At 40.2% G+C, this 12,528-nt stretch overlaps 1 protein-coding gene and 1 pseudogene across 5 annotated transcripts in view; both read left to right on the plus strand.

Annotated features, from left to right (window-relative positions):
• Positions 1–1,024: 1,024 nt before the first annotated feature.
• On the plus strand, positions 1,025–4,487 carry LOC138168342 (protein phosphatase 1 regulatory subunit 36 pseudogene; annotated as a pseudogene).
• Positions 4,488–9,506: 5,019 nt separating this feature from the next.
• TICRR (TOPBP1 interacting checkpoint and replication regulator) overlaps positions 9,507–12,528 on the plus strand; it is a 37,010-nt gene continuing 33,988 nt past the window's right edge. For 3 of the 5 annotated variants that reach the window (XM_069098590.1, XM_069098588.1, XM_069098589.1), the window contains exon 1: positions 9,507–10,552. In XM_069098590.1, the coding sequence (XP_068954691.1) occupies positions 9,893–10,552 (660 nt within the window). In that variant the 5' untranslated portion in view covers positions 9,507–9,892. The remainder of the gene's footprint in view (positions 10,553–12,528) is intronic. The other 2 variants (XM_069098586.1, XM_069098587.1) reach the window with 1 other exon arrangement.

A 12,528-nucleotide genomic window follows, 5' to 3' on the forward strand; every position in this document is an offset into this window, starting at 1 on the left:
GATACTTCTTGATTGGCCAGTGGGTCAATAAGGTTGTTACATTCTCTGAGCCAGGAGAAGGCTATATAAGCCCTGATGTGTAGCTTTGTTTTGGGACTCACTTTGAGAAGTGTTCTGTAATTTGATCTGAATTCTGGGAAGCCGTTGTTGAGAGTCCCCCGGCTTTGAAAAACCCAGAATGTGGAAACCCAGATGTTGACTGGGTATAGATGTAATGGTTGGACAGTTTGGAAATCTGTCTACTTGATGTTTCTGTCTTGATAATTATGCCTGTATACTTTGAGGGTGCTGACCTTTTCTCCTGAATAAGGTAAACGATATATGTCTGACTGATTAAAGTAAGCTTGTTAACCCATTTTGAGTTGCTTTCCTTTAACAAAGCAGATCCAAGAACCTGTGTGAGCAGGCACCCTGGGGACACTGGGGTGCTTGCTGCTACACCTCCTCTCTTTAAACCTTTATTCTAAGTTTCTATGACAATGATCTCTCTTGGTTCTCCTCCTACCTATCTGACTGCTCCTTCTCAGTCTCCTTTGCTGGATCATCATCCAGATCATGCCAATTAACCATGGGTGTCCCCAAGGTTCTGTCCTGGACCCTCTTCTCCCTATATACTACTTCATTTGGTAATCTCATTAGCTGCCATGTATTCAACTATCAACTTTATGCAGATAATCCTCAGATTTATTGTCCAGCAGTAACCTCTTTCCTGACCTCTAATCCCACATCTCCAACTACCTATTGGACATCTCAAACTAGATGTCTTATACACATCTTGAACTTACCATGTCTAAAACTGAACTAATCATCTTCCCATCCCCCACCTTCCTCTCATCCTAGATTCCTTATCACTGCAAAGGGTGCCATCATCTTCCCAGACATGCATGTTTGCAACCTAGGTGTTATCCTTGTCTCTTTACTCTCTCACTTCCCCATATTTAATCAGTTGCCAAGTGCCTTTGTTTCTAACCTTTGTAACATCTCTCATATATACCCTCTTCTCTCCTCTGGTACAACAACCACCATGATGCAGGCACTATTCACCTCCTTTCTGGATTACTTCAATAGCCTGCTGGTTGGTCTCTCTAATCCAAGTCTTTTCCCACTCCACTCCATTCTCCACCCAGCTGTCAAACTGATCTTCCTATGGTACAGGTTTGACCATGTCACCATACTAGTCAATAAACTGCAGGAGCTCCCTATCACCTCCAGGATCAAATATAAAATTCTCTGTTTAAGCGTTCAAAACTCCTACCTTTCCAGTCTTCTTAAACCTCACCCCTCTCTATGAACTTTGGAATCCAGTGACACTAACCTCTTTGCACATAACACTCCATCTTTCAATTTGCATTTTCATTGGCTGTTCCCCATGCTGGGAACTCTCTTCCTCCTCATTTCTGCCTCCTAGTTTTCCTGGCTTCCTTCAAGTCTCAGTTAAGATCCCTTTTACAATAAGCCTTTCCTCATCCTCCTTAATCTTAGCATCTTTCCTCTGTGATTATCTCAAATTTATTTTGTATATAACTTGTTGTACATAACCGTTTGCATGTTGTCTCCCCCATTAGAGTGTGAGCTCCTTGGGAATATGAACTACCTTTTGCCTTTCTTTGTATCTCCAGCAGTTAAAAGAATGACTGGCATTTAGTGGTTGTTTAAAAATGTTTATTGACTGCCTGAAATATAAAAATATCTATTTGGGATTTAAACCCCTTCACAACCTGGTAACAATCTACCTTTCCAGCCTTGGGAATTACTCCCGCTTCTTGCCCTCTTTGGTTCAGTGGAACTGACCTTCTTGCTGTTCCTCACAGCCATATAAAAACACAACTAAAATAGACAAATCTAAATAAGAAATTAAGGTATAATACCATCCATTAAGCAGAACCATGGGAAGAAAGAATAGATCTGTAACAAAACTTTCTGTTGATTTGAATTGAAATCAGAGACAATTCACTTTTGCCTGTTTTTTCATTGCTTAATAGAAAATATTACAACATGATTTCTCCTGAAAAGCTGTCCTATTCACTGAATATTATGACATATTTGTTGATTGCATTGTGTATCTTTCAACAAAAAGGTATCTAAAAATAAATTCACCAGCTTGGCTGGTTACATTGCTCAAACTGAAGAGAAATAAAATGTAACAAACCCTTAATGTACCCAGCAAAGCAGGTGATCTCATTCATTGTTTGTAAAACCTGTTTGTTTTCCTTGGATAGGAGACCCCATGTAGCTATATCTTAATGATTGCCTCAACCTTGCTGTCTTAGAAGGAGTTACCTGGAAGGTTGTGAACCCTCTCTAAAGGAAGAAGAATGGATTTATAATGAAAACTTTCTGTTGAGTTGAAATCAGAGACAGTTCACTTTTGCCTATTTTTTGCATTGTGTAATGGAAAATATTACAACACGACTCCTGCCAAGAAGCTGTTACCTTCACTGAATGTTAGGATTTATTATTTGTTGATTATATTGTGTAGCTTTCAGTAAAGTATCTAAAGAGGCTCTCCACAAGCAGCAGGTCAGAGTGGCAGCCCCCATGCCACCACTGCTGAGCCCCTTGATAGGCTAGGAAGCTCCCTTATCCCCACCATTGGGTAGATGGTACTAGGATCATTACACCAATAAATTAGAAAGATGAGGAAAATTAAAGATCAGGGATGAAATGAGATTCCCAAAGTCATATATCTATTCTATGCCTGCATCAAAAATCAATGAGAAACACAAGAAGAGAAAATCAATTCCCTTGGTTGAAAATAATGGCACAACCTCCAAAGGTTGTCTGAGAAAAGATTTACTAAAAGAGATAAGAAACCAATTAAAGGAACTGACAATCAAAAAATGACATCTGGATGATGCTGAATATGTTGCCTTGTTTTTATTATAAGATACTGAAATCCAGCATATCGATTTCTTTTTTACAACATTTAGGAGGAATAAGAATCTTGAGAAATTCCTCATGGCATTGTTATACTACTCATTTCATTATCTGTAAAAATTCTGATCGGAAAAGAAGTCCAAAAGCTACTACATGGTGGGCCATATAGAGAAAAAGGAGGTGGAATTAGCTATTGAGAGGCTACAAAAGTCACAGAAATACCTTGCCCAGAAGTATTACATCCTTGTTTTAGGTTTGAGAATGCCCAACAAGCATCACACAGTCTGTGGAAAAGGTTTTCACAAAATTTTTTTTTTTGGAAAATTTTTTTGTGGAAAAGGTTTACACAAAAATTTTGACTGGAAGTTCTTTAAGGCCTTCTTCACCTTCTGTATATATGTAGTTTGGGCAGTATTCTTTTTTTTTTTTAAGCAATTGGGGTTAAGTAACTTGCCCAAGGTTACATGGCCAGTTTTTTTGTGTGGGTGTTAAGTATCTGAGGCTGGAACCGATCCCAGGTCCTCCCAGGGCCTGTGCTCTTACTCACTGCGCCACCTAGCCACCCCTGGGTAGTATTCTTGACAAGGTCTGGGGTGATTGGAACCCCAAGAATGTCACAGTACAAGGAAGAGTTGCCTGAAACAAATTCATGCACTCAAGCTGTCTCTTAGCCAAGTGGCAAAGTTTATTCCAACACTTAACAAAGCAGGTAAGTATTCTCAGGGAAGCTACAAGCTAGGGAGGATGGTGTTGGGACTTATATGGACAAGGAAGAGAGGAAAGAAATGCCAAGGATGCTAATTAGGTATAATCTAAGGACTTCTAAGAAATATTTCAGGGGTCCAGGTATCTTTGGGAATAGGTACCTGTAATCTATAAATGGGAAAATTCAGGGAGTCTGCAGAGATACCTTGTTGATACCAGACGTTGAGGGAGAAAACAGAGTTTTTGTTTAGTTGCCGTAGGCATGGTCCTTGGGGATCTGGCTCCAAAGAGAACTTGGGTCAGTATCCCTGTGTCTATTCTGATAAAGGAATTACAGAGTCAGGCCTGCAACAAGGGAAAATTTTCTCAGACGTAGGGGCCTACTGGATGGCTTCCAAAGACATGGTCTTAGGGCTGGGGTCCAAGCACAAGCCACCTGAGACTGAAGAAGAGATAGGTAGGCTCTTTTAGACTAAGATGTTCAATAGTGCAAGAAGGAGACAGGAGGATGAAGAATCCAGTGAAGAAAAGAATGACTTTTGTGCAATTCAGGAGAACGATGGCTAAGTATCCAGCAACAAAACAACTATTTATATGCATTCTCCAGTCATATCTACTCTTCTGCCATCCCCAAAAGAACATGTTCAGCATTTTTTTTCTTTTGAGAAGAGCTGTGGCTGTTTAAGTGTCCTCTGCAATAATCCCACCAAAAAGAACCGGTCAGCCATAACTCAATCACCATGTCAGTAGCTGGCATCTTAGGGGAATCCTGAAGCCTATTCAACACCTATACCCTCCTCCCCAATTAACAAGAACTTAACCTGGAGCCTCCAAAGAGAAATGCTTTCCTGTTAACTAAAAACAATGCCAAGGTTCAAGAGACATTGGAGCTCCAGGAGTATTGATTACATAACCTCTGCCATTCCTTTCTATAATTCATTTCCAGTAGAAGTAAACTATTTTGATTTACTAGCTTTAAGCATGTGACTCTGATGTCTCATTTTTGTAATTTTCAGATTAAAAAAAATTTTTTTAAACCTAAGTATCCAAGAACTACAGTGCATAAGATAGTGCTTTTAAGAATGTGCCAGAAAAAGAAAGCAAATTTCTGACTAGAAAGAACTAAGGAAAAGTTTTGGAGGACAATTGAGATGGGTTTATTTAATCTAATGTTTCAAGAATTTTATAAGCTATTTGTTGACTTTCATAATTATTTTATGATTGTTTAGAGTAACGCATTTGGAAGTATGATAAATAGATGCAATGATAAGGGTAATTTTGTTATGGTTTCACAATGAGTAATTTTTTTGAATGATATATTTTGTTTCTTTTGAACAAAATGGTTGAATTATCAAATAAGCAAAATAGATTAATTTTTAATATTAAAATTACTTCTCTAGGTTATACTTTTAGTTAAAATAGTTGTTTTGTGGAGGAAATAAATGTTATCCAACTTAAAGCCTTGGAATATATTTCATTTAGTTATTAAATATCTACTGTATCAAAAGAAGTATGTAAAAATAAATTCACTCTACTAGTCTTTTGACTCCAGGGAACTACAGCCACTGCATCCCATCATTTCAACCCCTAGGATAGTTGATCAACTGAAATTTCATCACCAAAAAGAATGACTCAAGTTTTGATAGTCTACACCTTTTCTTTTCTTTTGGAGGGCAATTGGGGTTGAGTGACTTGCCCAAGGTCACACGGCAATTTTTTGTGTTGCATCTGGGGCCGCATTTGAACTCAGGGCCTCCAAACTTCAGGGCCAATGCTCTATTCACTGTGCCACCTCGCCGCCCTTGACAATCTACACCTTTTCAACTCACTGTCAGCTGCCACCCTTCTCTGATCATAAGATGGGAAGACAGCAATAACCTACCCAAAAATTCTGTTATAGAGGGCTCACAACCTTCCTGACAATTCTATTTTCTATCAGCAGCTCTATTTGACTTAAATTCTATGGAAAATATGCCAGATACCCCCAGTGCCTCCCCATACACACTCTTCTTCCAGCTTTAGATTTCAAATTCCTTGAGGGCAGGTACTGTCTCTTTTTCTTATTTGTATCCTCAGTGCTAAGCATAGTGCCTGACACATAGTAGGCATTTAATAAATTACTGAATTGAAAAATTAGAGCAAGGGTATTTCTTTAACAACTTTAGAAGTATTTGGTCAACTCCTTTTCTTTCCTGCCCTTGAGCAGGGAATGCTTTTTCATACCAAAAACAAATCCTCCCAGTTGCATCCCAAATATTCCTCCAAAAACATTCCCTTTTCTGTTTGATTCCCTTCCTCTCTCCCTCTCCCTTCTGTGAAATGTGTTACTTAGATATCCTTAATTGCCAAAGAAACCTGGTGATTGGCTCTATACACTAAGTCTGAAAATGTATTTTTAAAAAAATCTGCACCCTAAGAAGCTGAAAGTGCTACCAGCAAGCAAATTTCCTTTTCATGCTAATAAAGCTTTTCCTTTTCAGTTTGGCAACTCAAATTATCTGGTGCCGGTGAATGCAGCTGGTGGGTGAGATTCTCCCTGGTCTCTCCAGAAAACCAGGCTGCTAAATTCTCCAACAAAATTAACTGAATATTTTATTTCTAACAGAGAATCATTATCTTCAAGTATTCCCTATCCCCCAGGACATGCACAGGGATTAAAAAATAATAATAAGGAAGTATATTCAACTTGACTCCTCAGTTAGAATGTGAACTCCTTTCCATTCAGGATTTTTTCATTCATTTCATTCATAGGCATCCACAGTTCTTAGCTTGTAAAAGGTATATAATAGATGTTTATTGATTTATTGCTCTTACTAATGTTATGTGTTTTATAAAATATTAACAACATCTTAGCGAGAGCAAAAAGTTTTTGTCATTAATAAACCAACCTTTCTGGCCTTATACATTTGTTGTAATAAATCTACCTTTCTTGCACTTTCTTGGGCCAACCAAACTTTTTTTTTTCGTTAAATATTGTTTAATTCATTTTTATCTCATCCTTTTAAAGCTCCTATTTTGTGTTTTATAACATACATAATATCAATATATTGAGACAGATTTAGAATTAAATGTAATATTTTGATTTTTTTTTTGTATCACCCATGCTTAGTATCAAACATAGTAAATTTTACTGTTCAGTCATTTTAGTTGTGTTCAACTCTCCATGACCTCATTTGAGATTTCCTGGAAAAGATAATAGAGTGGTTTCCATTTCCTTTTCCAACTCATTTTACAGATGAAGAAACTGAGGCAGAATTGAGTGACGTGCCCAGGGTCACATAGCTACTAAGTGTCTGAAGACAGATGTGAACTCAAGAAGAGTCTTCCTGACTTCAGCCCTGGCACTCTATCCAATTCACCACCTGGCTACTTTGAATACCACTAAGGAAAGTCAAATGAGTTTTCAAAAGTTCAAATCTATACTCTCATTGCACTCATATAAGAGTACTGCTGAATCATAGTAAATGCTACTTAATAAATGCTGATTGATGGATTGAAGGTGCATACCCAAAAACTTTACTGATAGGAACTCACTTTCAAAAAAAGTTTGGAGACCATTGCCCTATACCAATAAAATTTCAGCTCCAGTCCAAAAGAAAATTATCAATATAATTAAGGAAGCTTAGAGATAGAGAGCTGGTCTTGAAATCAGTAAGACATAGGTTAAGTCTAGTCTCCATAACCTATTAGGGCAGTTAGGTGGTGCAGTGGTTAAAGCACTGGGCTTAGAGTCAAGATTTAGTAGCTGTGTGACCCTGAGCAAGTCATTCAAACCATTTACCTCAGTTCCTCATCTGTAAAATGGGGACATACTGGAGAAGGAAATGGCAAATCATTCTGGTATCTGTGATATGACAACTTCTTGGGAGTCACAAAGAGTCAGGCACAACTGAACAACTTTATAACTGACAGATGGGGTGACCAAGTGATTTTCAGTTCTGATTGATGGGGTGCTTGGGTACTTGTGCTTGGACCTCAATTCTAAGATCACATTTCTCCCTAACCTCAAAACACCATCCCTGGTGTTTTCTCCCCAGTCCAAGCACACTATGCCTAGCAATTACTCTTGAGTGGGCCCCAGAAAAATACTTCTCTCTCTCCCTGGTACAGTAACAAACTGCACCTGTAGGAATTATTAGCTTGAACTAGCTGTGTATTATTGGCTCATAAAGATATTCTATATCCACTTGACTATCTACCTCATTATATGCATCCTGGATTCTTCATTATATATTTCCTAGACTTCAGACATATGTATACTCCCTATATCTATCTTCTCAAATAAGACTAATTGGTGGCAGACCGGGCAATCCTCAGTTGGCCCTGACCACCAGTTAACTTAGTGGCACAGCTGGCCTAAAACCACACCTCTCTGTGGTCCCCAACTTGGGCTTTTCCTGGTAAACTCTGGGTAAAACACCTTTGAAGTAGATACAAAATCACATGTTCCTTTAAGAACTGACCATTCCTTAACCATTCCCTAATCCCACTCCAAATTACCTAGTCAGCATATTTGGCACATGTTTTATTATAGTTTATCCTGTATAGACTATAACTGCACCCCTTTAAAGTCGCTGGTTTCTTAAGAACTTTTGCCCTCTTAATAGCATAACAATAAACCTTTTCCAACTTGACTTAAAGACTGCTTGAGTCTGTGAATTCTTTCCAGATGACCCTGTCCCACACCCAGGTTTTGAGGGGTACCTCTCAAAACCTCTTCGTGACCATGTCCTCTCTTCTCATACTCAATAAACTAGAAACACTCCTATTACCATCTAGGATCAATTATAAACTTGTTGGCTCTTTAAAACTCTTTACAACCTGGCCTCCTTTCTACCTTTTCAATTTTCTTACAAGATCCAGATTGCCTACTTGCCATTTCTCCTATCTCACATAGATTTGCATTTGGACAGCATGTAGGTTGTCCCCCCATGTCTGCAATTCTCTCCTTCTTCCTCTACTTCTTTCAATTTCCTTGGTTTTCTTCAAGATTCAGTTCAAATACCACCTTTGAAGGAAGCCTTGCCAGGTTCCCCAAGATATTAGGGCCCTCTTCTCTGAGATTACCTCCCAATTATCATATTCTGTATATATTATCTATTATGTACCTAGTTTCACATGATCTCCCCATTAAAATGTAACCTCCTTGTGCGAAGGGGCTTTTCATGCATTTCTAACCCTAGTACTTTGCTGACTGCTATTCCTGATGCTTTGTTTTTACAAGCACTTATTAAGCGCTTACTATCTGCCAGCCACTATGACAGTACTTGTTCTCAAAGAATTTAATATGGGATCTAACAAATTTAAATAGGTTTATCCAAAACAAGACAATGACGTTATAGTCTTTCTATACATCCTTCTCTGCAGTCATCCTACTATAATAACACAGTTCAGCAAAACCAACAGACACCACAACCTGTCTTGACATTGTATGAAATATTCCATAGTCGTCCCCCACCTCTCCAAGGATATGAGAAAACAGCATGTCTTCATCTCTTCTACTGACCAAGACTGTTCATGTTAATTACAGAGTCCTGTTTGCTTCATTGTTTTTTTTCCCTTATATTATGCAGTAACTTACTTTTGGCTAGTTTACTCCTATCCCTGTTCTTTCTACAGAAGGAACGCTACCAAACCCTGCTCTCCCACAAAAAAGTACGCACGCACGCATGCAACACACACGCACTCACACGTACTCATAACTCCGCCTCTCTCCCTCCCACAAGTCTTTAAATTTTAAACTCAGAACTCAGGCCAGTGAGCACACCGCTTCCTCCGGAATCACCCCGCCTCTATGTAAACGTCACTGGATCGGCCCAATCAGAGCTGGATTTCTCTTCCAAGCTTTTCCGGTTAGCGGCAAGACGGGGCGTTGCTCATTTGATCTACGTAAGAAAGAAGCCAATAGGAACAGAGTCTAGTTCAGGGCAGAGCGGGAGCGAAGAGCTTCCTCGGCCAATGGGAGCATCTCGTAGGGAGCGCGGGAGGCATTTGACTGAGGGAAGAAGAGAATGGTGGTGGCCTTGTGGTGGAGGCCCGAGCCCAGGTTTTATCCAGAGAAAAGAAAGAGAAACGCCTTGGAGGACAACCAGAGCTACCAAGGAGACTCAAGAAGAGTGCTATAGGTGGGGAAAGCGGAGTCCACGGACCTGGGCATTCTGACTGGAGTACAAACAAGAGTTCCCGGAGTTGGAAAACTGGAAAAGGGGCTCTCGGCTCCTGGAGGGCTTGGAGGAGGCGGGGCGCGCGGCGGTGACCTTGGGGGGGGGGCGGCCCCCAGGTGGGGGCGCGGGGTCCCCTCTCAGGAAACATGACCTGCTGTCACAACGTGCTGCTACTGCTGGACATCGCGGGTGCCCCCAGAAAGAACCATGTCCAGCTGGTCGCCCTGCGGATCCTGAACTACCTGAGCTGCCGTTTCGGCCTGGGCAGAGTCCGCTGGGGTTTCCAGTTCTTCCACTCTCAGGGAGCCCGGAGCCGGCCGTCGCGGGTGTCCGATTTCCGTGAGCTGGGGCCCAGCAGCTGGGAAGACTTCGAGGAAGAACTGGAGGCCAGGTTCGGGGATCGGGCCCAGCGGCCTCACTTGCCAGGCCCCGCGACCAGGGCCACCCACATCCAAAACGTCCTGACGGAAACCCTGCTGGATTATCAGTGGGACCTGCCCGAGATCTCGTCGCCCACAAAGCCCTTCCTAAGAAGCAGCAGGCGACGATTGCTGGGGTCCCCCGATGAGCCCGGGGGGACTGATGCCGACCTCAGGGGCTTGATGAATGCCGTTTTCCTCTTTTCCCCATGCCCTCATTCCCAAAGGGAACTGCTGCAGTTTATGGCCAGGAGCGATGCCCATTCCCAGCACCTGCTCCCCACCACCCAAGTGGTCATGGAAAAGCTATTGCCCAAGAGAGTCCAGGAAATTCTGACGGGCAGAAAGATTTCTCTTTGTTGGGTGGACATTACTGAGCTGTCTAAGGTAGGATTGCTACACAGAAGGAATGCTCGTGGGTGCAGACAAAATGGAGCTTTTGTTAAATGCCTTAAAGCCGAGGACCACGAGCTTTAGCACCGCAAATAGCTAGGTCGACCGTTTCATTTTATATATTTAAGATAATAGACCCGAAGAGATCAAGTGACATGCCCAACATTACAGAGTTAGTGCCAGAACCTTTTGTATCCCAACTCCACTGACTCCAAATATAATGTTATTTTCTCCAAGCAAGCTGCCCCTTATTCCTTAAATAGAAATTACTCATTCTGGTCATTTATAAAGTAGAAACACTCACTGTAGTGTTTCACCCTTATTAAGTATCAGTAGAGGTTTGGTTTGGGGTTTTTTTGCATTTACAGTATATATATAATGTGTTTGATTTTTCTTCTTTGAACTCTGCTTTACCCTAAAGAGTTGTGTGGGCAAGTAACTTAACTTTCTTTGGACTAGGTTTCTTCTGTGAAATGACTCTTATTTAATATCTTGTACTTCATACTTCTGGTAACACTTTGACTTTGCCTATATTACACATCTTCAGTCAAGGACAGTTTTCTGTAACAAAACTTTTCTCAAATTTGTTACATGAAAGTCCTCCTTCCACCAGCAAAACTTAATCTATAATTGTCCCAAGTAGAAACCTGTTGTACTTTAGAGGTTAAGTAACTTGATTGTGGTCACCCAATTAAAATTTATTAGGATTTAAAGTCAGTTCTTTCTACTTCCTGATTTCTATGTCTGTATCCGCTAAATTATGCTGTCTCTGCCCTTTATGTACTTGGTGCTTAATCAAGGTTGAATTATTTGAAAACTGGTAAGATCATCAATTATATCAGTGTCTTTCCCATAGATGCCAAAGAAATGTTTTCTGATGAACTCAAATCTTGCCATCTGATGGACTCTCTACTCTCTACCTCTTTCCAGTGCACATGTCATCTCTTCTTGAGACATTTTCATTTGAATGCACTCCACCATCTCAAATTTTCAGAGCTCTTTTGTCTAGATCTTTTCTTTGCATTTATTAAATTTTGCTACTTACAGTCATTGTGTATGCATCTTCTATTACCTTTGATTAGTAGGGCAACTAGCTTATTGCTCTTGAACTTGTAGAAGAGCCAGAGGACCTGACTTTCAATCCTATTTCTGCCACTTACTACCCATGTGATGTTGAGCAGATTACTTAACTTTTCAATTTTGTAATCTTTAAAATGAGGGGATTAGAATGAATGTCTTATAACTTTCCTCTAGCTCTAAAGCTTATGATCCTTTTAGATTGTAAGCTCCTTGAGGATGGTGATCCTCTTATTCTTTATACCTCCTGAATGTAGAATACAGTAAGGATTAAGAATATGTGATCTGTAGGAACACCCTTCACCTAGCAGATCTCACCTAGATTTAGTAGTAGTTTAGTGATAAGTCTTAGTGAGGCAATATATAGTATGGTGACTGGGAATCTGGCCTCAGAAACAGGAAGACCTGGGTTCACATTGAGTCCCTGACATATTTTTGTGGAAGGGCAAATCATATGAGAGTCCCTGGGCAAGTCATTTAACCACATAGTGCATTGGCTAACTCTAAAATTATATAAATTGCAGGGAAGGTCAGACTTGCACTGGTAGAGAGAATTTCTTCATCTGTGAATTCTCCTCTACCACTGAAATCACAGGTCCCATTTCCTATCCCTAAATCAGAGAAGGTAAGTGACTTGTACCTTGTACATAATAAGATTTAATAAATGCTTAATAAATTGTTGAACTCTCCCTAAAACAAACTCTAAGGTATGGCCAATATATTGGTTCTGCCTGCCTATACTTTGTTACAAGTGATCATTCTTTTGGGCATGGTTATTTGGGAAGTGACATTGATTTTAAAAAATAATAATAATGCATCAATAAAATATTTTCAAAGAACTTCCAAGTGTTTGGAATTCTAGGACAAGGACCCCCTTGTCCTAGAATTTTGTG

Source organism: Petaurus breviceps, unplaced genomic scaffold, assembly GCF_028583685.1.
Source record: "Petaurus breviceps papuanus isolate PSGF00001 unplaced genomic scaffold, PetGlider_PUasm1.0 37, whole genome shotgun sequence".
NCBI classification, from domain to species: domain Eukaryota; kingdom Metazoa; phylum Chordata; class Mammalia; order Diprotodontia; family Petauridae; genus Petaurus; species Petaurus breviceps.